The sequence below is a fragment of the Zonotrichia albicollis genome, chromosome 17 (assembly GCF_047830755.1).
Source record: "Zonotrichia albicollis isolate bZonAlb1 chromosome 17, bZonAlb1.hap1, whole genome shotgun sequence".
Classification (NCBI taxonomy): domain Eukaryota; kingdom Metazoa; phylum Chordata; class Aves; order Passeriformes; family Passerellidae; genus Zonotrichia; species Zonotrichia albicollis.
The window spans coordinates 7306472-7333731 of NC_133835.1; the positions used below are offsets into that span (position 1 = coordinate 7306472).

Genomic DNA, 27260 nt, shown 5'->3' on the forward strand with positions numbered 1-27260 from the left:
ATTTGGGGTGTGTTCAAAGTCTCTTGAGCAGAGCAGCCCTGAGATGCTGGGCCAGGGGTTTTCGCATTGCTCCAGTGTTTCACAGGACTGCACTGCCCTCCTGCTCCTCCTGGGGAGCCACTGCCCAAATCAGGGATGGAGCTGGAGCAGGGAGAGGCTCAGGCTTTGGTTTTCTCCCCTCGAACTACAGAGCAAACAGGACCATGTGATGTGCTAACCAATGTGCTTTATTTTAAGCTTTCCACAATCATTAAGGATTTTGTTTGAACATTGAGGATTTTTTTTTTTAAAACTTGATTGATCAAAGTTCCACATTCAATTGGTTTTGGCGATTTCAGTCCAACCCCCTCGAGTTCCCACCTGCCACATCACCCCAAGGTGACCCCCACAGGGTAACCCCTGCAGCAGCAGCTGGTGAACATCTCCCTGCCAGCCCTCCTACCTGGCCCTGGGGGTTATCAGCAGCACAGGAGCAGGGGGATGCACTGGATCACTACCCCAGGCCAGTTCATCTTGTCAGCTCCACCAGTTTATATTGTCAGAGAAACTGGTCCCAGCACAGGGATCCAGTCACTCACCTTCCACAAAATAAGAATCAGATCCTTTATCATTCAATCATCTATTTCAATGACTGATGATTTAAGTTTAATATTTTATATTCTTACAGAAAATAAAATAAAAATAATTGGATAAAATGGTGATTAAAATCACAGTCAATTTGCAATGCTTTCATTGAAAGTACCCAAGCAATCTGATTTAAAAAGACGTTAAGAATCAAAGCCTATTTTTTAAGAAATGTCAATAATATTCCAATGCAACTTGTCCACTGACCTGTGACTCAGCGGGTCATTTGTGAGTGAGTCAGTCTCACAGCCTAAGACTGGCCAAGTTACCACAGTGAGACACCACTGATGTCCAAAGTTATGCCAGGAATTAATTTGGTCCCAAGCCCCCAACTGTGCACTCAGTGCAAAGAACCAGGCAGCAGTCGCTGCCCCAGGTTTTCAAAACATTGAACATGTTTGGAAACAAACCGTGGCCTTCCAGTTTCCAAAGCATGGAGCAATGCACCGAGTCCTACCCACACATCTCCTGAGTCATCCCTCCACACACAAACCTGAGGAAATGCTCCTCATCCTCCATGAGAGAATTACTCATGAGATGGCAACGAGACCCCAGCCCTACACCCTGCCACAAGCACCCGGCCACGCCGCCCTCTCCCCGGCCAGATTCTGATACACTCACTCACGTTGGGCTGCACATCAATAATCCAGTTGCCTCCACCCTGATGCCAGGGCTGCTTTCCAAAACGAGGTAGGGTATCAGAAACTGGAGCAGCAAGACTCATCAGCTCTCATGGGGGGACAGGCATCTATCTACCCAAAGATGCTCCATGCTTACAGGTTGTCCAGTTAACAACCACCTGTGGCAGAAGGACTCTGGGAGAGTCGGATTTGTACCTGCAAAAGGTGGGGAAAGATCTCCAGAGAAAATAACGAATGGATGTTGTGACACTGACCAGAATTTCTAGAAATAAAATTAAACCAGAAGGTCCCACACAGTGTGAGCGGCCACGTGGCTTTTCCTCCTGTGCAAACTCTGACGATTCCAGTGCCCCAGTCCTAAGTGAGTGAGTCCTTCCCCGGGGGTGGCTTTGTTCATATTTTATTTAGTGCACTTAAAGTGACATTTTCTACAGCTGTCACAAGTGAGGTGGCATTTTCTGCATGGATGTTGGCCCATGCAGGGAAGGTCCCCAGCTGGAAGATGCTCTTGGCCCATGTGTTCATAGCCAGGCTAAGAAGCAGAACTCCCATAAGATTCATGAGCAACCCAGTTCTGGCCTACAAAAGAAATACAAAGACAGCTGTTGAGTTTAGACTGGACATCTACAGCATGTGAAGCACGAAGCTATTTGAATGCAAACATTATAAAAATGGAAGGTTTAATTGCTGTTAATATTAGCAACATTTTAAGCAGGCTTAAAGCCACAAAGGCCATTCTGCAGCTGCTTACCAAGCTTTGATCCATCAAAAACATTAACATCTGTTTAGCCTCAGGAATGTGAGCAGGAACTGGGACTAAGCCTAATTTTACTCATAAGCTTTGTTTCACTGAGCTGGGGAAATTTTCCTGCATCCAGAAACCTATGAAAGTTGAGCTGTTGACACTAGAGAAACAGGACAAGGGGCTGGGGGTTGCTGACCACACTCAAGACCACTTTTGTCACCATTTGGAGCCATGGTGGCTCCAAATTTCAACTTCATGCAAGCTCCTTCCATCCTGTGCCTTCAAACACCCTTGAGAACAGTATCAGACTTCTGTCTTCTCATTTTACCACATATTGAGTACTTACAATACAGAAAACACCCTTCTTTAAACACTCAGGCTGACTGTTTTCATCATTTTATGTATCTAAAGGAACTTACCATATCCTTGACCATCAAATGTCCAGAGGAAAAGGCAATTGAGTTGGGAGGTGTTGAGACTGGCAACATGAATGCATAGGAGCATCCTATAGTTCCTGGTATCATTAAATAGAGGGGATTCACTTTCAGACGAATGGCCTGGAAAACCAGAAGGGAACAGAAATTGGACCTTGGGGATTTGAGCTGCCAAGAGATGAACCAAAGGATGCAAATAGCCAGTGGTGCACAGCCCTCTGTAATAAATAACTACATCTCTCACAACAAAATCTGAAGGATTTTTTTCCTTCAGTGCCCACATTAGGCCACAGGACTTGTTGCTCCCAAGGGTTTTGAAGAGCCTGAAGCCCAGGAGCAGGAAAATTCCCCAGTGCCTGTCCCAGCACAGACCCAGCACAAACCCACCCACCCAAGGGGCAGGGCAAGGAGGGGGCAGAGCAGGAGCTGCTCTTGCCATGGGATGACCTTACCAGCTCTGCCAAGACAGGCAGGAAGATGATGATAGTGGCAGTGTTGCTGGCAAACTCCGTGAACAAGGCGATGACAACCGTGATGAGGATGACGGCCACGGGAGGTGGCACACCCTCCAGGGGATGCAGACGGCCTCCTATCCACACAGACAGGCCAGACTCCTGCAGAAGGGAGAGAGAAAACAGGAGTCATCCTCCTGCCTCCCTGCAGGGAACTGGTCCTCTCCTAGAACTTGTCCTCAGGTGTCTCACAGCAAGGAGTTGCAGCCTCTTTAAATACCTGCTGTGTATTGCTGTCACTTGGAGTTGACAAATATGTCCTTTGAGTGTGAGGACTCCATTGTTGCAAGTTTTCCAATGCCAAATGGGAACACCAAGTGACCCCCGATGTGATCCAAGCCTGCTGGGCAGGATGGTGCCTCACCTCACAGCCCTTGGCCATGGCAAAGCCTCCTCCAAGCAGCAGGATGATGTTCCAGGGCACTGTCTCCTGGGCCTTCCTCCAAGTCAGCAAGGGCTGGGTCTCTGTGTTTGGTGCTGGACAAAGAGGAGAGGCCTGTGTCAAACACCCACCCAAAGAGGAGCATCAGTCACGGCCTGACTGAATGACAGCACGAGTCTGACAGCTGTCTGAAGCTCACTGGGCATGAATTGCTGATCAAATACACACATGGAGTGTCTTGGGTTAGCCAACTAAAGGAGCATTTAACTTAGTATCAGATATTTTAAAAAATAGCATTCTAGCAATAAAGTTTTCTTTGAGGCTTTCTTGACTTAATATTTAATATGTGGTTAATTTTCTCTCTGTAACAGACAATAAACATTGCCTTCAACAGATGAGGGTCCATAGAAGGAGGAAATTTTCTGCCATTTGAATTAAAGATGTTATTCATTTTCCATTTGTCATTCAACAGCCAGTGAGTTTTACAGCAGAAAGCTCATCTCCCCTAAAAGCCATTTCTTAATACGTGATAAAGTGAGTTCTGTTGTAAGGAAGGATGCACTAATGGGACTGAAATTTTCTGTTGAAAAAGGGCACATATTTTATCCACAGGAGGCCTGATTAAACATCTTCCTGTGTATGGACAGCACAACAAATGTGCATAACTCAGAGCAGCTGCTGCTTTGTTCCCACAGACCCCAGGCGATTCTCCATCATCCACAAAAGGCCTTCATCTACTTCTCCCCATTCAGATCATCTCTTATGAATTAAAATTTGTATTTCATTGCTCCTCAAGAGGACTGACCCAAGACATCAAAACCTGGTGCAGAGTTTGAGCTTTAGGAATTCAAATTATTCCAGAAACTGAGGAAGAGCACCTATGTGTGAGAATGGACAGCTAGCCCAGCTCTGCCCTCTCAGAAGTCCATGCTTTCCTTGAAGGGCAGGAGCCTTTGGGAAGTCAGACACCAATCCTGTGCTCCACCATCAGACCTGCTGTGTAAATGAACACCATGGGTAAATGAACTTCCATTTCAGGTCACTTCATCCCACCATGGCATCAACCCTGACATGTCCATGAGCAACCAAGCCATTCCTGCCATCAGCAGCAGGGCAGTGACTGCTGAGCTTCTGCTGGTACTTGAGATTTTTTTAAAAAAATCCTTTCTAGGATGAAATGGCCCCTTGAAGCCACCCTGCTCCTCCCTGCAGCTCCAAGGGGGGACAGCACTGCTCCTTGCCCCACGCCTGCCCTGCCAGGACACAGGCAGGCACACAGGCCCTGCCTGGAGGGTCTCCTACTCACCTTTCAAGTCAAACCACCACCTGAGGGAAGGCTTTTGTGAAGGGAAGAAGAACAGTATAATCACAATGGTGATTCCTGTAACTGCATCTGAGATAAACCTGTCCAAAAGCAGCAGAAACACTTGTAAGAAGCACAAGCCTGTAGAATTACAAAGTTTATGAGAACAGGGATTTACCAAAGAAGATTACAAGTTTCCATCAGGTTTGAACAATACTTGTTGTTCAGAGTTGTTTTTAATTCCCTGTCGAGCTAATTTTCTGCCATGGGCTGTGAACCCACAGAAAAGCTGCCCTACAAAAGTAAAAACCAAGGTCTAATCCCCTCCACAGTGATGTTTTGGTTTTCTGATTGCAGAGTTGAAAGGACAAGTTTCCTGAGCCTATTGCAGGGAGGAAGAGAGACAGAGCCCAAAACATCTTATTTACATGAGCTCTTTGCAAAATGCTCAGACTGTCAGGTGAAGGGCAGCCTCTATCCAGTAAAAACCTTAAGCATGGGATAGATTTAAGGAGTTATTAACTGATGAGGAAAAGGTCCATAAGTACTTTGGGATATTAAGGAAACATTTATCAAACTAGGATTTTATGTGAAAAAAACCCCACCAAACTATGAAGATCTCTTCTTTTAAGAAATAACAACACCCTCTGTGGGCTCTAGCATCCCCTAACTGCTGCATCTATTCATCTTCACAAGGTATGGTTGTCACAGGGGACACAAACTTGGAAAACAGACAGGACAGCACTCAGAATCAGCTCCTGCCATCTCTCTTCAGTCTTCAGACTACTGGTGAAATCAGTGGATTGCCTAAAGAACTCAGTATTTCACTGCAAATATCCTATAAACAGCATTCCCAACATTAAATCCTAGGGATGGCCTCAAACAGACACATCACAACTTCCCACCAGCTTCATGCACCTCCTCTAGGAGACAGAAAATGCAAAGTTGGCTCTGCTACTTGATTTAATTTATTCCAGGAAATCTGAGTAATAGTGTTAAGCAACACAATCAGAAACTCAGGAATGTCAATGAATTGGAAATGTTACTGCAAAATGGCAGAGTGGAAGGAAAATAAAAAATCTTACCCTGGTGCAAACAAGCTTGCCCAGCCTGGAATGAATTTGGGATCCCTGGAGAACAGCATGATTGCAAACATGCAGAAGAAGAAGAAAATTGCCTGTTCTGCAAACCTGAAATGAAAAGAAATGAGGTTAAAATGCTGATGTGCTAAAGGGGTGGATCCAAGCTGGGACAAGTACCCAGCTCCTGCTGCAGCATCTTGGCTGAGAAGTGAGAGCTGATTTTCTAAAACCAGCTACAGTGACACATTGGGACAGACTGTAAATCTATTTGCAAATACTGGTGTTTGCCAGCAATGGTCTCTCATTGGCAGACATTAAGGAGAGGCAAGATGGGGATCAGGGATGTCCCAGCAGTGGATGCAAGGCTGACCCCTGTGACCATGTCCCTCCAGGACACCAGCCAGGCATGGTGGCACTGCAGCTCAAGCCACACAAAAGGATGATTGAGATTCAAATCATACATGAGACAGCAGGAACAAATTCCTCCAAGGTCAAAATCTAAACACTGTCCCTTAGACGCATGACAAACAGCAGGGTAAAAGGCAATAGCATTCACTAAGTATCTAGTGGAGTTAAGGTTTAACCAAGGTTTAGGATGACGCCTCAAAATTCTATTTAAAATCTCTCTGAGCACAGGCAAGGGCACACAAGCCCTTGGGAAGAGGCTGCTTGAGCTGATTTTTAGTTATGGGGTTGCTAATCAAATTGGTAGAGCTCAGCTTAATGGACTTTCCCACTCCTAGATCTCAAAATGGGACTTTGATTCTTTCAGAGACATTTTGCAGGCTGCTGATAATGTACTGCATGGAACAAATAAACCAATTGCTTTCATTTACAGTGCAGGCACAGAGAGCTGCCTTTGAAGAACCACTCCATGTTCCACACAACAGAAATAATTACAATGTCAATAGCATGACACAAACATCACTGGATATTCACAGCACTACCCTGAGTATGAAAATATTATTTTACAGATGGGGAAACACACACCATTTAAGGAAAAACCCTACAGTTTCAACCTACAGTGGGTGGTTGGACATATGCAGGGTTGGATTTCAGCTTTTCCTGCTTCCTCCTTTTTCTTGGCATTTCTCAGAAGTCTAAAACTCATGTTTCTTTCTGCTGGTGCCTTACTCCAAAATATAATCCCCATCATTGCAGTTTGTACCAGCTTTTACTTTCCTCACTTGACTAGCATAGTTGAGGGAATTATTCAGAAAAAATAATTTGTTCCATGGCATGGATCTGACTTCTTTATGTATACTTTCCCTGAGCTTCAAGATTTCTTTAAGTATATCCACAATCCATATGATTCATATCCATAATTTGATTCAGCAAATGCCTTCTGTATGCACAAACCCTTGAAATCCAGCTTGTGTTGGTTGGCACCTAACTCACACAGAACTGGGTTTGTTCCTGGAGTAGAAAAATCATAAAGAGTAATTAAACAACCCAGCATGAATTCCCTCTATACCAGGAATGTTGTTCTTCAGAAGATTTGAGAGCAGGCTGCTATTTGCAATTATTCATGCTAGCAAAGGTGAGGGGGCTGGAGCGTGCAAAAAGCAAAGTTCAGCAGGTTACAAACAGACTCAGTAGAAATATAGGTACAATTTTCTTTAAAAAGCTCCATTCCCCACAATTCTCCACTCTTAAAACAGGATATTTCCAAACCCACTTACTTTATTTCTCATTTCTATCCCAGCTTTACAACTCACTTTGTTGGACCCAGTTTCTGGTAGTCCTCCTTTATCACCTCCTTGGCTCGGGCTTCTGCATCCACTCTTATATTTGACTTTTTTGTTTTCCAGCCCCTGCCAAGAAACACAATTATATTTTTACATGCATTTTTACATGTCTCTGACCTAAGTGGCACATAGGAAATAATGCATTTTCTATGCAGGACTCAGTGTCCTTCTCTCCAGCACCTGCTCTTCAAGGTTCAAAGAGCTGCACGTCTCTGGCAGCTCAGTTTGTGTTATCTTCAGATGATGAAGACTAACAATGAAAATCTCTGCTCAGATAATGGTAATAAATCTTTATTTTATATATCTTTTGTCTCTGCATTCACACAAAGGAGTCCCTGCAGAGGTGAGGAAGTTTCCTCTCATTTATATTCTGAACTGTTTCCTCCAGCATGGGCTGTGATTGCCAAGTGAAAGTCCCAACATTGCAGGATTTCCTTGTCTTCTTTCCAAGCAAGTTACCTACTTGGACAGGATGACTACAAATAGGGTGACACAGAAAATTAATCTGTCCCTTCATTTTTCAAGTCACTTGTAATTTCCTGGGTGATCCCAGGATGCTGCTGGGGATCAACAAAAAATGTGAGGAATTTCTAAGTGGCCAGGAATGTTAATGTGCTCCTGGCTAAGCCTCTTAGCCTGGCTGCACTGACTGCTCACTGTTTGCTCCTTTGTAGCATGTGCATGCAAATGATATATTCATATCTTGCACTTCATCTCCCATCACATCCCATGACACTGAACCTGGTTTCTAACACTGTGACCTTGATTAAAACTGCAATCCCAAATTTCTGTGTCAGACACATCTGCCCATCCCCGAGGTCCCTGCCCTTCCTTAATTAATTTATTGTTTCAAAGAGTGGCTGGATGTTCTATAGAGATGAATGGTTGATCATTCAGAAGCTGCTGCTTTCAAGTTCCTGGCCCTTTAATTTCTTGGTTTTTGGGAGGTGTTATTAACAGCAGCCTCATCTCAGACAGCCCACTTCAAAAAGCTCCATTCTCCACTCTTAAAACAGGGTATTTCCAAACCCACTTCATTTCTTTCTCATTTCCATCCCAGCTTTACAGCTCACTTTGTTGGACCCAGTTTCTGATAGTCCTCCTTTATCACCTCAGCCTTTTAATGCCTTTTTGGATCCAAGCAAAGCCCAGGTGTCCCCCTGCGCTGCAGACACCCAGGACCTGCCCACAGAGAACTCCAGGCACCATCCCCAGGCAGTTACAGCCCAAGCAAGGCTCCTGTGGAGCCCTGGCTGTACTGGAGGAGCTTTGCAGTGTCCCCTCCACCACGGGGGAATTGTGGCATCCGTGCTGGCCCAGCTATCCCAATAGAGCTCGGGGGATGAGCCAAAGCAAACACAGAGCATCACGTCCCTGAGCTCCACAGCAGCTCTGCCTTTCCCTGCCTTGGGCCTCTTCCCTCACCTGAGGCTGGGGATGTGCTATGTGCCATGTGCCACGTGCCATGTGCCATGTGCCATGCGCCATGCGCCATGCGCCATGTGCCATGCCCAGGGACACGGGAACTCAGCTCTGCACAAGCCCTGGCACACGGTGAGAGCAGCCCAGCACTCAGGATTGAGCTGGCCAAGCACCACACAGCAGCACCCAGAGTCTCCTGAGAAACCCCACCAGCAAGGCAAGGACAAGCCTTTGGCATTTTCTGGATTAAAACTTTCCCATTGATCTTTTTTTCTCCCTATGTCTGAGACAATGTAAATATTTGGACACCTGTTCTTCTTTTTTCCCCTCTGCCCACATTTGCATTTTAAAGTCAAAACAACAATTAAAGGCTTTTCTAAATATCACGAATTCTGTATGGTCCCTGGAGGAAGCAAGACTCTGACTTTGTTACCATCACTTGTGAGAGTGTGGAGGGGGAAAAGGCTCCACATGAGCAGCAGAGCAGGGCTGCAATCGCTGTGGGCTGTGCACACTGAGGGGTTGCATGTGTCCAGCAAAGATTTACTGGAAAAACATGTTATTCTCAGTTACAGATTAACACCTTGTTGTAAAATTAAGCCCTGTTGTGAAGTAATCTGTTCTAAACCCAGGTTTTTGCCCCAAGAAGAAATCCTGTTTCTTTCATGGGCAACCAAGATTTTATCACAGTCTTCAAAGCTAAATCTGCTTTTCCTTCTGTCATTAAAAATCTGCCATTTACCCTCCATAGGCCAAGGTCAGGCAGTAAAACTACCTTTAAAAATTATACATTTAACTGAATGAATATAACACATACTCTGTACATGCATTTCAGGTGGATAAAGTATATGTAACTATGAGACATCTTTAAAACCTTCCTATTCTGTATCAGCTTTTTAAAAATAGATGACCTGTTATGGGATGGGCCTGCTAGAGTTAGTTGTAAATTCCCCCACTTTCCAGGAGATGATCCTGGGTGATGTCAGTAGATTTAAGATGAGAAGCATGATGAAAACATAATGCTAATTTAATCAGACTACATATATGTAGAGTGAATATCAACATACCTCAGGTTAATTCCTCCATACAGGATAGAGATCCATAGCCATCCCATGAGAAGAAAAATCAGCATTAAAGGAAATGCAAACATAAACCAAGAACCAAAGTTCACCACATCACATTCTGGAAAATAACTAAGCAAACGGGAAAAATCAAGTTAATGCAAGATGGGAAAGCAATCCTTCCATCCACGGGTAAACAAGCATCTGAAATCAGCAGTGCAATATCCCACAAACCTGCCCCTGTGCATTTAAAAACTATCCCTGTGAGTTATCTGGGCATAAGGAAAAGTGGGAGTGTTGTGTTGGAACAACTCACAGGACACCCTGGCACCCCCATCTCACCCAGCCCAGCTGGGCAAGGAAAGTTCTGGAAATCTCCCTCCAGCTGGACAATGCCTTCATGCAAAGATCCTCCTGAACACCCAGGATTAAATCCTGCTACAGAAACTGCTGGGCAGTCTGGACATGAACCTTGCAGGGATGCTGCAGTGCCCAGGACAGGCTATATGTACTCAGCAAAAGTAAGAAATATCTGTGGGCACCTGGGCTGGCACAAATCTCTGCTCCTGTGCACATAGGAGGAATATTTTATGACTAAGAAATGGTGTGTTCATTATTTTTCTTTCTCCCATACAGCAGCAGCTATAATTGCTCGCAAAGCACTACATCAAAACAGTTACCAGGTTAATTGTAGGTGTGGAGTCAAGTCCCATTAAATTCAATGGGATTAAAAGCATCAGGGAGGTGAAGCACACATGCTCCAGTCTGGCTGACAGCCTGCCTGCCTAGGCTGGAAACCTGCTCATTAAATCTAAGGCTGGTGCACTCCCTGCTTTCATTTCCCAAAACACTCTGGAAGAACATGAATTTTCCAAGCCAGCACTCAGCACAGAAAGGAATTTCCTGCAGGGATGAAGAACATGTCTGTGTCCTGCAGGATTCACAGGGATCCCCAGGACAGCCTCCCATACCTCTTCAGCTGTCCCAGAAGGATGAGGTTTGGTGCAGTTCCTGTCAGCGTTGCTGTGCCTCCAATGCTGGCTGCATATGGGATGGAGATGAGGAAACCTTTCCATATGTTTGTTTTGTACTCCTCCTCCTTCTTTAAGTCTGAGAGAGCATCACTGGAGAGCTCCTTCTCCTCCGCCAGATCTTTGCTTTAAAACAGTCCAAAAGAGAATCCGGTGAAAGCTCTGGTTTAAATACAGTGCAACCACTTCAGAGCCTTGACAAAAGGAAAATTCCCAGCTTTTAGAAATCCAAGCTACCAGTGTGGTGCTCAGGGACACCTTAGCAGCTCAGTGCTGCAGAGGGGTCTGCTTGGTGAAGTGCCACTGGGACTGTCAGCCTTGCAGAGGACAGAGCACCCCCAGACCCATCCACAGGAGCCGAGGGTGCCTGTGCCTTGCTCAGCCCCTCAGCAGCTTGTAACACTGAGCATAAAGTCCACAGGACTCCCAAAAAGGAAAAAGAACTAAAATCTGATAGATTTGAGGGAAGAAACATCTGTTCCTATGTTCCTGCAAGGATGTTTCCTCCCCATCCTTGTTATCAAAGCAGGGCCATCACCAGTGTGTAAATCCTGGGAGCTTTAACATCATTGGCTTCACACATTTGATGTCCCTGAGAAAACCAAGCGCAAATCCCCAGCAGGAAACACCTCTGGCTGTGATTTCAGAGTGGCTGAAAAAATTCTCTGTAATGATTTGGACATGCAGAGGGATGCTGGACACACAGAGCAGGGTTTTTGTCATCAGTCACCGGGATGTTTGGTATAATCAAAACATTGCAATGATTGAATTTCAAATTCCTAACACTTGGTCTAGCTCAGGGGTAGTTCTTTCTCAAGTCTAATACAAACTTTATAGTTAACTTACTCCTCAGTACTTGCCAGAAACTGCATCTCAGTTGGTACAGTGTAAAGTTTATTCTGCTGTAAAGATGCTGAAAAAGAAAGATGAGGACTTTAAAACAGTTCAAAGCATCTAGAAAATTCTCCTTGAACCAACAGAGGGACAGAGGAAACCGCTACCATGTTAGAGGAGGGGCTGTGCAAATGAAGGGTGAGCTCACACCAAGGGGATGGGGTCAGGAGCTCACACCTGGCAGGGATGAAGGAGCCCTCCTCCTCCTCCTCCTGCCACTGCTCCAGCCCTACCACAGCACCCAGCTTCTCCTCCAGCACCCGGGCACTTGGTCCCTTCACAGCTTCTGCCAAAGGCTGGCCTTTGGGATCTCCTAACACAGCCAAGACTTCGAGGGTATCCCTTACCAAGTCATGGGTTTGGGGTGGGTTTTCTTGGGGGAGGGTTAACTTTAATCATTCTTAGGAAGGAACAGTGTTGGGCTTTGTTGTATCTGTAAGGCAGGTTCCTCAAGGCACAGCAGGAGCATTGAGCTTCATTCCCATGGGGTGAGAATTTTACACGCTGCAGTCACCTAGTGCAGACACCATAATGCTGCAATTCCTTCTTTAAAGACAAGAGTGAGACACATTTGGGATTAGGTTTTGTACCAGCTCCTCCAAAAGCCACCAGCTCCTCCAAAAGCAAGGACCATTCCAAACCCATCATCCTCTCCACAAATGCCAGAGCCTGCAGGCTGAGCAGCCAGTCCCAATACTCTGGGAGCTGCACACCCCTTGACCATATTAAAAAAATAGAAATGCAACACAATCACTCTCTGTTACCAGACCTGACATTAAGGCTCGTGGCATTTGTGGTCATGGCTTGGCCTCCTGAGGTTGGGAGATGTGCTACAAACTTCATTTTCCATGTTCCTCACAGGACTGCAGCACTTGTGAGTTTTATCCACCTTCAGCCCAGGAGGCCCTTCCCCACCCCTGCTGGCTCTGCTGCCTTTCCTTGTCCTCTCCGTGTGGTTTTGGGAGCAGAGGTTTGTGTGCTGCACTTCCCTGTGCTCTGCAGACAGCTGCATACAGAGCCCAACTCCTGCTGCTGCCACCCAAGCAATCCTCAAATTTCCCTGCAGCCCTTCTTAGCCCCAAACCCAATCCTCTTCCACCCAATGTGACCTAGAGTTCAAAAGCATGGAGAGAAGGCAGTGGTCAAAGTCTCTGGACTCACTCACATATGCACCGAGACACTGCGCTCGTTCCAGCTCAGTAAACCAAGGATTTTTGCAATGTCATGTTTTACACATGGCTAATTTACTGAATTGGAGGTAATTGGCTTGGACACACACAAATGCTGAGCTTTCACCCAACCTTGCCACGATGAAGGGATGTAATTAGAAGGATGAACATTAACCCATGGTTGACTGTTGGTCCCTCAATGGATTTAGCCCAAAGGCTCTTACACTTCTCTCCCACTGAAGCCCAGTCCTGGCTCTGCAAAAACATTTCATTCTACTTCAACATTTTTTAATTTTTTTCCCCTGCTAAGCTCAGACTACCAGCCCATCTGAGCAGGACCATCTGTGAGTTATTTTTCAAGGAAGGTTTGCAAAGGTAACCATGCAAAGGAAAGCCAAGCATACTGCAGAGATTTTCCTATTAAATTTATAAAATAGGAATTGAAAATTATTACAGATCCGTAAGTTAGAAAAGGCCAAAGGTAACACAGTTTGGACCCAGCTGTGCACACCTCTCACAGAGCTGTATGAGGATTCTGTGGCCATTTCACCAAAATACCTCATATACTTAGAGGTAGAGATGCTTTTCCTAGATAATTTTTGCTTTAATTACATTTTTTACTGTTTCTAAAAGGTTGAAAAGACCCGAAAAGGACTATTTCCACTGACTGAGAGATAGAGGCAGCAGTGCTGTGGCCACACCCTGCCAGCACTGCCTGGGATTAGGCAGTCAAACCAGGCAGCACTGTCCAAAAGTGCACATTTGCCAGTTACACCTCTAGAGACATAATTCCCAGGTCTGTTACGCAGTTACACCTCAAGCACTGAATGCAGTTTATCATGAATTTACAGAATATTCTCTGAGAAGGAAAAAAGAATGGAAATATTTTTTTTGTGATTTTTGCCTGGAGATGTTTAAGGTGCTCAGAGAAATGAAATATTGCCAATGAGGGGTTAGTGGGCAGAAGCAGAGAGAGGTCAGGTTCACAGGCACAGCAGCTTCCAGCTTGTCACACACCTGTTGCTGGAGATATCAGACAGAACTGCACAGCTCCCCTCCAAAAGGAAAGTTCTAGAAGCTGAAAAATGTCTGTTGGAGTTAAATTTATAACTCTGCTTTGGTCCACCAGAACCAGCTGGGACTTCAGCCACCCAACCTCACTGCCTGCTCTCCTGCATCAGAGGCCAAGAGTGTGAAAATGACAGCTAAAACTGAGTGCAATGATTTGTTCAATGACACAAGAATGTAAATATTTGCTGATCTGTAATATGCTGCCCACACGGCTGAGCATGGACATAAGTGATCAAAATCTTGAGATTCTCTTATCAGGAAAAAAGTGTCACCAACTGATCAGAGATCACTTAATTGCAGGCTCCATGTGTGTAAGCAAAGTCCTACACAAAACTGGTTTCATACACTTGTTGAGATTTTTTTGCTGCGAGTCAAATGCTTTGAAATTTCACATATTCTTTATTATATTTTAAATTGCTATTTTTAACTGCCCAAATATTTTTTTACCTCATGGACTCTACCTCAGTATTATGAAACCAAGTCAATTGGCTAATGGATTTTATCACCTGCCATTGTACAAGTTTTCTTCCACATACAGCTCCCTTCACAAATGAATCTGTCTTTTTTGGAGCACAGATCACAATTCAGAGAGATTATAAACATTTAGTAAACTATGAAATGAGTATACATTTTTCTCATCTGCACATCTCCACTCCTAAGTGTAACATCAGATTTGTCACTTTTGACTGACTTTAGGTTTAGGGCTTCCTTCCAGGAACTCAGCTTTGCTCATCCATTCAGAAAGATTACAGAAAAGGGTGAGTCTAACTTGGGACACTAAAGTTCAAATAAAAAGTCTTCATAAAAATACAGATTTTGATGTACAAAATGTACATTTTACAGGTGATTCCTCCTTTGCTTGTATCATAAATAACTTTGAAAGCCTTTATCTCAAAAAAACCACACAAAAAACCCCAAACATAATCACACCATCACATGATATTTGCAAAGCATCACTTTATTCATTCTTCTACCTGCATTCCCCTCCTTTGCCTTTTCTGGTTTCTCTTACCACTGCAAGTGTGAGTCAAGGATGTTAATTCTGTGCTTAACAGTGTCTAGGACAAGGTGAGGAATCCTCCTTTTATGTGTTCCCAAACTCTACTGTGCTTACAGCCACAACTACACAGTCAGATTCAGAGGCTGGGGACAAAATGTTCAAAGCAGACTGACAAAACACAGAACAGGAAATTATAGCAAGGAAATCAGTGAGGTTGATTTTAATAGATGTGAATAGTCAAAAATTCATAAAGCAAACTGGAGTGCAAATATCTCATAATTGCTACACATCAATGATGAATGATTAACTATATCTTTATTAGGTGTGCACATGTTTGAGCATTCTTCTGGGGACTCCTTTATCTGTCTTAGGACTCAGCAGGAACTAAGAAGCCATTGCTTTTAAATCACAGATGAATTACTAATTAGTGCAAGAAGAAGCAGAAGAAGCAGCAGAAGAAGAAGCTGTGACTGCTGTTCCAGCTATCAGCAATAGCTGCAAAGGGGATGTCAGGATGTCATTTCTGGATTGCCGTTTCTCATCACTGTCTGCCAGAAGCCCAAAGTTCTGGTGAATGGCTTGTGAAGAGAGGGCTGCAGAAAGGTCTTACCTGGCCACATACCCCTGACCTATCCTTAACCTGCTCAGCAACAACACCAAACAGCAACATGAAGATGGGAAAAATCACAAAGCACTTTATGGACAGTTATTTCACCTGCCAGCCTTCCCTTGAGTCCTTGCTTTCTCTCCAGCTCAGGCTCCAGTTCATGGGTGAACAAACAGGAAAACAATAGAACACACTTGTCCCAAGTGCACAACAGCTCTGTGTGCCACAGGGAGGGACCCCACTCATCACCTGCCTTATCTACAGCCCTCCCTGGCTCCAGCCATCCCCACAGCATCCCTACAAACCCACCACCACCGTGCCACAGAGCTGGACTTTAACCTGTGCCAGCTGCAGCTTTATGGAGCAGGTTGGCTGGGCATCACCTCTTTGGTTTTCCAGGCCACCCATAAGCATTGCATGGCATGAGGAAAGGGCAGATAAAAGGGAGTTGTCTGCCAATATTCTTCCACCATGGGAATAAAGTGTGCAGTAAAGTGGGACCAGCCTGAGATTGAGCTGGTATTTGTGCCAGTGAAGTCAATAAAATGGGGCAGATTTAAGGGCAGCAGGGCAGACCTCAGCTGGCTTATACTACTGCCCTGTCTCAATTACCTTGGTTTTCTTCATTTTCCCTGTTCATATCCTTAGATGTGTCTTTCTCCCCAAAGAGGCTTTTTAAAATTGCATTTGCAATTGGAAGCATCATAGCAGTGGAGGCAGTGTTACTTAACCACATGGACAGGAAAGACGTTGTCAACATCATCCCTAAGATTAGTCTGAAAGAGAGAAAAAAGGAAAAGCTGAATTTCTTCAGTTTGGCAAGTTCTCTGACACATTGGGAGGAAAAGCTCATGTGCAGAGATAACAAAACCAATACCAAAAAGGATTTCTGTGACCCTCCTGAAACTGGATGGGGCACAAGCATGGGGCTGAACCAAATGATGTGCTGAACTGGCCCAAGGGCAAGCAGCTGAACAAATGCAGAAAAGGGGATTTGGACAGCCCCCACTATTGGAGTAGGACAGCAGAGCCTCTTCCCAAGCCCCTGCAGCTCACATCCCCCAGGGAGAGCCCCCATAGTCACCTGGCTGGCTGGACTCCCACCAGCATAAGCACCCGGAGGGCAATCCTGCGGTGTAAATTCCACTCCTCGATGGCTGAGGCCATGATTAAACCACTGAGGAACAGGAAATTGGTGTCTAAAAAGTATTGTGGGCAAACTTTGTTAGATGGGAGGATCCCCAGGAAGGGAAAGAGGACGATGGGCAGCAGGGCTGTCACAGCCAAGGGCAGGGCCTCGGTGCACCAATACAGGGCCATCAGCAGGATCACATAGAGGCATCTTCCTTCCTGCAAAAGGAGGAGAGGAAAAGTGAGATGTGGCATTACAGAGACATCTTGTCACTTGGAGACACTTAGAGAAGCAAAATATTCCAGCTACTCCCTTAAGGATACAGAACTTCTCCCAAATAATTTCTATCAAGTACAACATCTAGCCTCCTACATTGTGTAAGGGGTTCAGGACTGATCCGAGACCACAGCAAAACCAAAATCCTCCTTGATTGTCCGATCTTCCCATGTGCTTGCAGGCATCAATCAAAGAATCTTTGGAGAGCAGGAACTGCCCCACAGTGTTGAATTAGGGCTGGCATTGCTGCTGACATGCTCAGGTGTCTGACCCATTTAATGTTTGTGCTTTCCCTCCAACTTCCGCAGACCGTGCTCTGCACAGCTATGCAAAAGCAGAGATGTATGCTCCCCACATTTGCAATAGGCAGCCCTCAGAAAGGCTTCTTTTCTTGGATCAGAGTCTCCCAAGAGATTTATGAGAGCCCATTCCATGGCAAGGGATCCCAGTCCCTACGGAAATCAGTAAATCAAGCACCCCGGTGTCACAGCACTTCCTGCAGGCATCACCCTGGCCTTGGCCAAGGCTGGCAGAAACCCAGAGCCCCCAGGCCACAGTGTGAATTCACCCATCCACCCAGGAGGCACAAATTAGACCAAAGCCATTTGTCACCACAGCCACAGCCAAAACAACGAGCAATAGGAGGAAGTCGGGAGAGCGGCCCCGAGCCCAGGACGGGAGAGCCCAGGGCAGAGCTGAGCTGGGTCACAGCAGGCCTCAAGAGGGACATTGTCAGCAAGCACAGGCAGAGTGCCCACTGCACTATAAATAACTGCTGAGCATCACTTGGAAGCCACAGAGCTATTTATTTTATCACTTTGCCAGCTTGTTGTGCAGGTTGAATTGCTACTCAAAGGCACCTCTGTGCCTCTGCTGGGACCTTCCTCCCCTGGGCTTCTGAGGGGGAGATGATGGCTCTGCTCCCTGCCAAGGCTGGGGACTGTGGGAACTCCATTTTGGGGATAATGTGGTCTCAGCCCCATCTTTTGAGGGCTCAGCCAGGCACCAGAGCAGGTACAGCACAGCCACCACCTGCCTGTTCACCTATGAACGATTTGCTGTTGGCCTGGGCTGAAGGAGGTCAAAACCAACATGGATTTATGTTCACCACATCTGCAAGTGAGGGTTTGAAAGGTGGACAAAATGACAGAATTCCTGATTTTGTTTTTGCACCCAGGCTTTGCATTGACAAGGGGTCCTGCTAGCAAGGCCCCAGTGAATGTGGAAGCATAAGCACAGCAGAACTGAGTGTAACTGATTTTTTTTTCATACATTAATTGTAGCAGTGTCAGTGCCTCATATGAAGTGCCCAAGATCTGGATTTCAAGATCACTTTCAGACCTAATTTTAGATGCCAGTAAAATGACACATGAGAGTGTGTGAAGCAAAACCCTCAGGCTCAGCCCAGCCCTGGAAGCTCTCATGGGCTCCCTGCTCTTCACTTCCCCCAAACCAGCAGGACCAGAGCAGCAAACCTGGCAGTGATAAACTTTACAAAAACAAAGAATCATGTTTTCAAGTGTTTGCCACTAGATTACTGATTCAGTTCCTGTGCCAACTGATAATTCCTCTTTACTATGGTTCTTTTTGTATGCCAAATAAATAGCTTTGCTCTCATTAAGCTCTCTTCCATTTGATTTCCAAAGGCCATATGGATAATTTTTTCTCCCACTGGCAAAATATTCTTCAGTTTCCTGCAAGTAAAGTTGCACCAAAGTCAGCTTCAAAATAAAGACACTTTAGCTCTTACTGGAGTAGAGCAACTGAAAATATTTAACAATGATACAAGAACATATCAGTGAAGGCTTTAATTGACTTTACAAAATAGATGATGTACAATTTAGAAAACTAATTATAAGTAATGGATATTTATTCTCCGGTGTATGGAAAATGTTCTGGAAAACACTGCAATGAGACACAGCATCAATCTAATAACTCCTCTCCACTGCAAGATCAAAAGCCAAGGGGTAAAAATGAAACAGGGCAGAAAGAACTGCTGTGTGAAAGGCTTCCCTGAATTTTTGAAGCCTATATGGATCAACAGGAAACCACTTGAAAAAAACAGTAATGTTGTTTATCCAATTTATTCTACCCTAAAAGAGGACAAATAGCAGCTACATTGGTTTTTGAGATAGAACCACCATTGAACAAAAAAGGAACAAGACCAATCCACAATAACTTCAATTTCAACCAAGCATTCCCCAGAATGAAAAAAATAATCATCAATGAAATTGAACCAAACTCTATATGAAATTGAAAGCTTTTTGATTTCAAGACATTTTGCAAATGTTAATTAATTGATGTCCCCAGTGTTTGGTATGTTTGGTTAGTACACAAGCAATAAATGCTAACAAATGTCAGGAGAATGGTCCTGGACAGGCTGGGCTGAACAAGCTGCTCTGTGTGGCACCATCACCTCCACATGATCTTCATCCTTCCATCCCTTGGCTGCATCCTTGTCAGGACTCCTTCTACTTCTTGTATCTCCCTGCACCTTTGTATTTACATTTTTCAACAGAATTCTATCAAAGTTCATGGTGGCACATATGAACTGTAAAATGGATCTTGTGATCAGGTTAATTTTACAGCCATTTAATGATTTCCAGGAAAGCACTTGTGGCTCTGGACTGCAGCAGCTCCTCTTCCTGTTGCTCAAGAGCCTTGGGATCGACCTCTGCCCCTCCAGACACAGATGCTGTCTTTGCCCCACTCCAGCACTGGGGATTTTCCACCCTGGGGACCTGCTGGGCTGTGGCAGAGGAAGCCAAGGCACGAGGCTGTGTGCTGCAGTCTCAGGGCAGGGCAGATGAGGTGCCCCAGGGAAAGGAGGCTCTGGCAGGGAATGTGGGTCAGGGGAGGCAAGCTGGCTCACCCAGGCACAGCCTGAGAGAGACACCAGGACCTGCAGCTGGACCTTGTTCCCCATCAGAACCAGTGCCCACAGCTACCCCATGAGGTAGATTCAGTGCTCAAAGCAGCCCTGCCTTGGCACTGCCAAATTCTGGGTTTTCTCCATCACGCCCTGAATGCTGCATGGTCATCACAGCCCCATCAGCCACACAGGCTCCCACCAACCTCTAACCAGGCAAAAGAGGGGCAGACAGGGCTTCTCCAGGACCTTGATAGCAGCACCAAGAGAGATTTTGGCTGAATTGGAGCTTATCAAGCCCTTTTATCCCTCTGCTATCACAAAGAAACATCCTACCTGTGATATACAGAACAACCTGGAGCAGAAAACAAGCACTGAGTGCTGTCACTGTGCCACCAGCCCCACTGTGCCCAGGGCCTGCTCTCCAGCAGGATGGAGCTGGGAATCTGATTTCCACTAACCCAGCTCCTGCAAGCATTATGTAATCTGGACTCAGCCCAAGCCCTGTTTACCAGCCCCCTGCCAGTGCAGTCCTTTTGCTCCTGCTGGCTGTTTGCAGAGTGGCTAGAAAGGGGCCAGTAACACAGGCCACAAAGCTGCAAGAGCTTCAGGGAATCTATTTTCCTCTGCTAAAATGACATAAAGCTTAAACACTTTTATTTGAACTTCCTGAGGTATTTTGTAGTTGGCAAAAAAAAAAAAAAAAAAAAAAAAAGTCTGTTTTAAAATGAGACAGCTGAAGCTCAGATAAAGTGGGCAAATTGAGTGTATGGCAAAAAGTCACCAACTCAACAAACAGCAGCCTGGTAGACTCTCCACTGCTCTTGTCAACTTTCACACATCCCATTCACACAAATACCACATTTACCACCTTGGCTGTGGGTAGCCAGTCCTGTAGCTGTGTTGAGCTAATTACATATTATGATCTCCTACCTTTTTTTTTTTTTTTAATACTTCCCAAGGGAGGCTACAGATCAGCCTGGCATGTGGTCAGCATCCCCGCTGATCTCCATCTATACTTATAGAAATATACCCACGTTATTGGTACACAACAAACTCTTCAGGCTCTTGAAAAATTATTGTATGGAAGTTGTCTGAACGTATAGATTTTAAAGTAGCCAGGGTTAGATGTATGAAATGTTAAATTTCCATTTAGTTACTGTCACAGTAAAAAAATTATCAGTCAGTTTCTTATGCTGTAGGATTGCACTATCAGAACTTTGCTCAGTATAGAACAAAATGCTTCATTGAATGTGGCTTTTTCTGCACTGTCCATCTGGCAGCAGATTCCAACATTTGTGTTCATCACCCTCAACACCCTGCCCAAGGATTTCTTCCATATCTTTTTTCATAGAACCACAGAAACAATTAGTTTGGAAATGACCTTGACAACCGTTGAGTCAGCCATTGCAGACACAGGCAGGAATCAGGCAGACATGTTTTATATGCAGTTGTGTTTTTCAATTAATACTAACTCCTGTCAATAAAGATTTCCCTTTCCCCCAAGCCAAGTATTGCTGCTTTCACACCCTCCCAGTGCCAGCTTGCTCTTTGCCAGGCTGACCCTCTCTCTGGGCTGAAGCTCACAGAGGATGCAGTAAAATGGAGTCACTGTACCTTCAGTTATCCCCCTCTGTCCCCAGTGAAGTTCTTGCTCTCATCTTTTAACTGACCATTGCTTCCAGGTCTGTGAAACTGGCCTTCCCAAACCACCACACACAAACACTGCAGAGATGGACTTTGTGTATGAAATGCAAAACCAGGCTACAATCACTTATTTCTCCTGCCAGACTGCTCTCTAGCCTGTTCCCTGCCTGTCCATGCTCCCACTGTGCTCTCCAGCCAGGATCCAGCTCCTCCAGCATGCAGGACAGCCCACTCCCATCCCCTTTGTCTACATTTGCATCACCCTTCTGCCCCCAAAGCCACCCTTCATGCTCTTTGCTCTCCAGTGCAAGCAGTGTCACTTTTCTTCTGGAAGATCTTAAAGTCTCCTTGCACTAACCAGGAGGACCCATCACCATCATCCAAGTTAATTTTAAATTGCTCCATGGCCACTGAGGAAGTCAAGTCAGTTTTCTGAAGGCACTGGGCCCTATTTGCCTGCCCAGAGTTCCTTTTAGCAGATTTGGCTGCCTCAGCTGTTACCAAGCCAAGAGGCTGTAGACATTGAGTTCATTAGAAGCTGTTGGAACAAGCTCTTTGCACAGCTCATTAAAAGTGCCCCCATGCCCCTTCCAGCAGAACAGTTCCTCCAGCCCCTCCTGCCCTGCCCCAGCTCTTTGCAATCATTCACAGCCCTCCGAGCAGGGGGGTCACAGGCACTTCCACTCACGGGACAAATATTCAGCCATTTCAGCAGCAACCAGAGCAGGAGGTGACACACAAAGCCCTGTGCAGACAACTGGCTCCACAGAGACCATTCCCTTTTGCTGCCTGATGTGGTGGACACAAAGCACTGTTCCACACACAGCTTGGGCAGCACACCCTGAGGTCTCAGCAAACACCCACAAAGCAGAAATTTCATTCTTCTGTTTAGCAGAAAGGAGGCTGCAGACAAAACCATTTTTCACCAGCCTTCTCTACACAACCACCACCTACAGAGGCCATCAATTAAAAACAAGGGCAATTAACATAACAGCAGCAGTGGTAGCCCTGTCACCATTTCTCTGTGAAGGGACTCACATAAGGATCTGGAGAAAATCCACTGCAGAGTGACAGCTGGCAAGAGCTCTAATCACAGTTTGAAGATGTGGATGCTGGAGTCCATCACCAGTGAGCAAGAGCAGACCTGATGGATGATTTGTCTCTTTTGTTTCCAGAGGGATGTCACTTAAGTGTAGGGAAAACCCACTGCACCCACATCACAGGGTATCACTCAGAAAGGACACACTAACCCAAGGAGCCACAGCCTGGTGTGTTCTATCAGCTTTAAGGCATGAGGTCTTGGTCTCCAGATCCAAGTGAAATGCTGCCCTTGAAACCAAAGCTGAAGTGGCTTTTTATGGTAGAAATCCTTTGGGTGACTAAAACTGCAGAGCATCCCAGCAGGGAGTAAATGGTGACACGATGTGAGAACAAATCTTTAACATCGACAGAGAGGAAATTACTGCAGAAGCCTGTAAGACACCTTCTCACAAGGGAATGCTCCTCCTGAGACCAGCAGAGGCTGAGCCTCACTGCTTCTCCTCTCCTAGCAGTTCCTGTTGCACCCTGCCAGGCAGCATTCCACCATCCCAGCAGGAGCACAGGGCTCTCTCCAGCTTGTCCAACAGCCCTGTGTTCCAGATGCACAGGACTCGGCAGCATTGCGGCTGTTCCAGTGACTGCACATCATACAGGGCTCCTCCTGCCCCAGCCTGCTGTCCCTGCACGCCCTCCCTGCCTGGGACAGGCTCCCAGTAACCCCAGTACAGCCCAGTCAGTCGAGTTCTCGCTGGCCACCTGCAGCAGCTCTCACGAGCTGCCTGCCCAGGAGAGGCCAGGCTGTCCTGCAGTCCCGTGGCAGGACAGACAGACAGACGCCTGACCCGGGCAGTGCAGTGAGGGCATGCAGCCCTTACCATCACATGCCAGGACAACTTCCACACTCTGCCGCCCCTGATCCCCTGCCTGCTGACCCTGCTCCTGCCCCTTGCTGCTCTCACAGTGTGGTTAAAAGCATAACCTGCTCCTTCCCCTCCCACAGCCCCTCGCAGCTCGGGCTGCGGACAGGGGGTCAGGCGAGCTCCGGACGTCAGAACTTAATCCCCTGTTGATGCAACAGCAAGTTTCTTTTCTTGTTGAACAAGTGAGAGAGTTTAGTGTTGAAACCCTGGATGAATCATTGACCCCTGAACATGAACAACTGTGTACAGGAGTTAGCAGCTACAGGTTCCCCCCTATGCCAAACCTTGAGACAACTTGGGGAAGCTGCAGTTTGGACTTGCTTGAAATACTCACTCATGTGAGCATCCAGGTTTTGACAGGCACCAGCCAGTGACACTGCTACCATCTGTGATGATTTAAAATCCATGTAGAATGAAGAAAAGACCCCCAAGCTGAGCAGCAAGCTCTGCCAGGGTCTCCTTCCATCACCACAGCTATACCCCTGCTTTGCTGCCTGCTCAGCTGCAAACATTTCCACTTTCCCAACACCATTTTTTCTTCAATAAAACAACATTGATCAGACCACCCTATCCATGAGGTCCTCCATGGACTGCACCCTAGAGTGGGCTACCAGCTCACTCTGGGAGCTGAGCAGGAGAGAGCAGTACCATTACACCACAGAGACATTTTTTAGTTCTGTACACCTATAGAAATCCCTTTCCTGAACATCCAAATCCTTGTACAGCCTGTGTGACTCTACACACTTCTACCGGCACACAGAACAGTGAAATCAAGGCCCTTCCCACAGTGCTGGGCTCATCTGTGATTTTTTCTCACGAGTAACGCCTGCACAGACCAGACATGAACTTGCACTTAGCATACAGTGCATCTCCTCCCTCTCTAATCCTATCTCACAATTTTACCAAGTGCCAAAGTCAAACAGGATGATATTAAATACACTAGAAGTCATTTGTTCAGCTATTGAAAATTAATGTAGAAATGTAACTTTTCAGCTATGAATCCACAGGGGAATTTAGTACCTGTTGTGTGCAATGTGTTTTCTGCTCCTTGAGGCAGACATTTAACACAGTCCCATTCATAGCTTATCCAACAATATAAAACAGAGGAAAAAAGTGACATTCAATCCAAACAAATGTCTCGTTTAATATATGGTGTCACTAAATAAAGCAATGGTCAATCTATATTATTTTTAAATTTAACAGGTGTATTTTGTATCTCAAAGGAGAAGGTTTCACCTAACAAGCACTGAACAGGCAGAACTTAGTGCCAGCTTTGTGTCCTTACAGCTCCTAAACTATTCTATGTTCACTACATACTGACCGTTACTTATTTTAGGTCATTCTCAAATGGATCTGAGTCAGACCATGAGGGTGAAATCCAGCTCACACTGAAGTCAATGGTGCAAAAAAGTCCACAGGGCAATGAAGACATCCACAATGTCTTCACTGCCCTCTGGACTTGCACCTAAGGCTCAGAGGTTCCTGGTGCACAAGAGCCGTGCAAAAAAAATCCTCCAGCCCCCAAAGCCTTGCCGCAGATTGCTTTATGGGCAGCTCATCACATGCTAAAGCACAAACCTTCAGAGGAGAGCAGTTTCCACCTTTACACAACACCACTTATCTTACTCGCAAAGCCTTTACAGATACAGCACCACAGTTCCCCTGAGTGTCACCCACAGCGGGGCGGGCACTCCGGAGCAGCCCTGCAGCACGAACTGAGCACAGCTCCGCGGGTCCCTGTCCCACCGCCACTCCCATCGCTCAGGGGATGTGCCAGCGATGCCAGGTAAACTCCCAGCACCGGACACTCAGTTCTACCCCAGCTCTGGGTGATGCTGGTCTTGCCTCAGCTTCCCCAGATGCCATTTGGGCACTACTGATAAAAGCTACAGGGCGTTTGGGTACCAGCAAGAAGCACTCATCACTGCCACTGAGCTTGAGCTGATACGATCCTCCCACCTGCAAATATCTATATAAGAAACATCAAACAGAATTCACGTTACCTATCCCTTCTTCCTCCTATAAACCCGACATGACCGCAGGACGCCCCATCCATTCGCACTTTAAGTTGCTGGAAAAATGTGAGGAGCTGTGCAGCCCACTCTGCTCCATGGTCAGGCAGCAGGGTGACCCTCTGGAGAGGCGAATTCTGCTGGTGCTGAGGCAAGCTGTGGCACGGAGCCCCAAGACTGCGTCCCCGATCCTCCCAGGGCGGAACGCGGCTCCTCACACCCGGAACTCCCGGCGCAGCATCCCCGGTGCGTTCTCCCGCTCCGTGCCCCGCACTCTGTCTGTGTCAGTGTCCGTGCCCCCCATCCCGCAGCGGGCTCCCCAAACCCGCAGTGCCCACCCGGGGTGCCCTGGCGGTACCTTAGGGGGGAGGCTGAGCAGGATGGGCACCAGCGCCAGCGGCGCGCACAGCAGCACCACGAACCTCCGCACGCTCCACGCCTTCTTCACCAGCGCCCCCAGCGCCGCCATCCCGCGCCCATCGCCGCGGCCACCCCGCGCCCCCGCTTTATCCCCCGGGATCGGCCCTCCCGGTGGGCGGCACCCCCCCGGGACCCCCCGCCCTTCCCCGCCCCGCCTCGCCCTCCGGGAGGGGCCCCGCACCGCCCCACGGCGCTGTGCCCCGCTGTACCGCCTCCTACCCCCGGTACCCGCCCTTTATACGGCCCCTAGATCCCCCTCCTTCCCCCCATCTCGCCATTTCCCAGCCTTTTTTTCTTTTTCTTTTTTTTTTCCTTATTAAAAATAAGCAACATCTAAAACAAAAGGTCAGCGGCGCGGAGCGGGATAGAGCCATGGGAAATAGCGGAAAAGCAAGAGGAGAAGTCTTGGCTCACACAAGTGTGAGCTCCAGCAGGCAAGCGATGAGCCTTGACTTGTACCCTGGGTGTGCTGTCGGGCTGGACCTTAAGGATGCTTCACGAGTCAAAAAGAAAACACAAAAGCTGCCCAATTTCAACTCCGAGGGTGGATTTTCTTGCCAGCTCTGCCCTGTATAGGGGCCATCAGAAAGAAGATGGGGGAATAGTGGGGCAGGACAGGATCCCCTCTCCTGACCACAGTGAATCCCAGCAAGTGCTGCAGAATCTCCTGGTCTTGTCCCAGCGCAGTGAGAGGCAAACAGCTCAGGAAACTGAGCTGCTCCACTATAAAGATGAGCAAGAGATCAAAGCCAAGGGAGCTGCTTTTTGCACAGCCTGGATTCTTGCAATTGAAGGCTAAACAAAGCTGAGTGGTGGGGAGAAAAATGGGAAAGCAAAGTAACACCCTCAGTACCTCAGAAGCATACTCTGAGTGCCATATATGACAGAGAAACCTCACTGTTTCACAAGTAATCAGCTCTCTGGAGAGTTACTCCCCCTTGATACCATTTCCTAGATCATCAAGGAAGTTGGAGTCAAATGCATTGATTTCAAAAACAGATGTGAGAAAACCTCATCCCCCTTACACAACCCGTGAATCACTGGCACACAGGGAACAAGAAATCAGAATATGGAGGTACAGTACAATAGAGACAGGACTGTGCTTCTGGTCTGCATCCACCTCCTCCGTTCCCTTCCCTCTCCTTAACAGCATAAATGTAATTTTGCACAAACAGAAACAAATCAGTTAATGCCCGCAGCCATCCCGGGCAGGGGCT

At 46.6% G+C, this 27260-nt stretch overlaps 1 protein-coding gene across 2 annotated transcripts; it reads right to left on the minus strand.

Annotated features, from left to right (window-relative positions):
• Positions 1 to 246: 246 nt before the first annotated feature.
• On the minus strand, positions 247 to 26139 carry SLC13A3 (solute carrier family 13 member 3). Of its 2 annotated transcripts, none has more exons than XM_074553365.1 (13): positions 25982 to 26139; positions 16811 to 17076; positions 16339 to 16502; positions 11832 to 11898; positions 10926 to 11111; positions 9961 to 10086; positions 7442 to 7537; positions 5727 to 5831; positions 4645 to 4742; positions 3321 to 3433; positions 2897 to 3058; positions 2430 to 2567; positions 247 to 1844 (listed from the first exon to the last, which is right to left on the minus strand). In XM_074553365.1, the coding sequence occupies exons 1-13, from the start codon at positions 26090 to 26092 to the stop codon at positions 1659 to 1661; spliced, it is 1818 nt and encodes a 605-aa protein (XP_074409466.1). In that variant the 5' UTR covers positions 26093 to 26139; the 3' UTR covers positions 247 to 1658. The 2 variants fall into 2 exon arrangements, with proteins under 2 accessions (XP_074409466.1, XP_074409467.1); XM_074553366.1 differs by lacking the exon at positions 25982 to 26139 and adding an exon at positions 25615 to 25925.
• Between the last annotated feature and the right edge of the window lie 1121 nt (positions 26140 to 27260).

What these genes read in the sequence shown, in the direction of transcription:
- SLC13A3 (XM_074553365.1), bottom strand. Translation starts at nt 26,092, where the DNA reads ATGGCGGCGCTGGGGGCGCTGGTGAAGAAGGCGTGGAGCGTGCGGAGG. An exon ending in TATGGAGGAATTAACCTGAG is followed by an intron (nt 7,538 to 9,960) that starts GTATGTTGATAT and finishes GTTTCTTGGCAG; the next exon opens with GGGCTGGAAAACAAAAAAGT. An exon ending in GTGGTGGTTTGACTTGAAAG is followed by an intron (nt 3,434 to 4,644) that starts GTGAGTAGGAGA and finishes CTCTTTGTCCAG; the next exon opens with CACCAAACACAGAGACCCAG.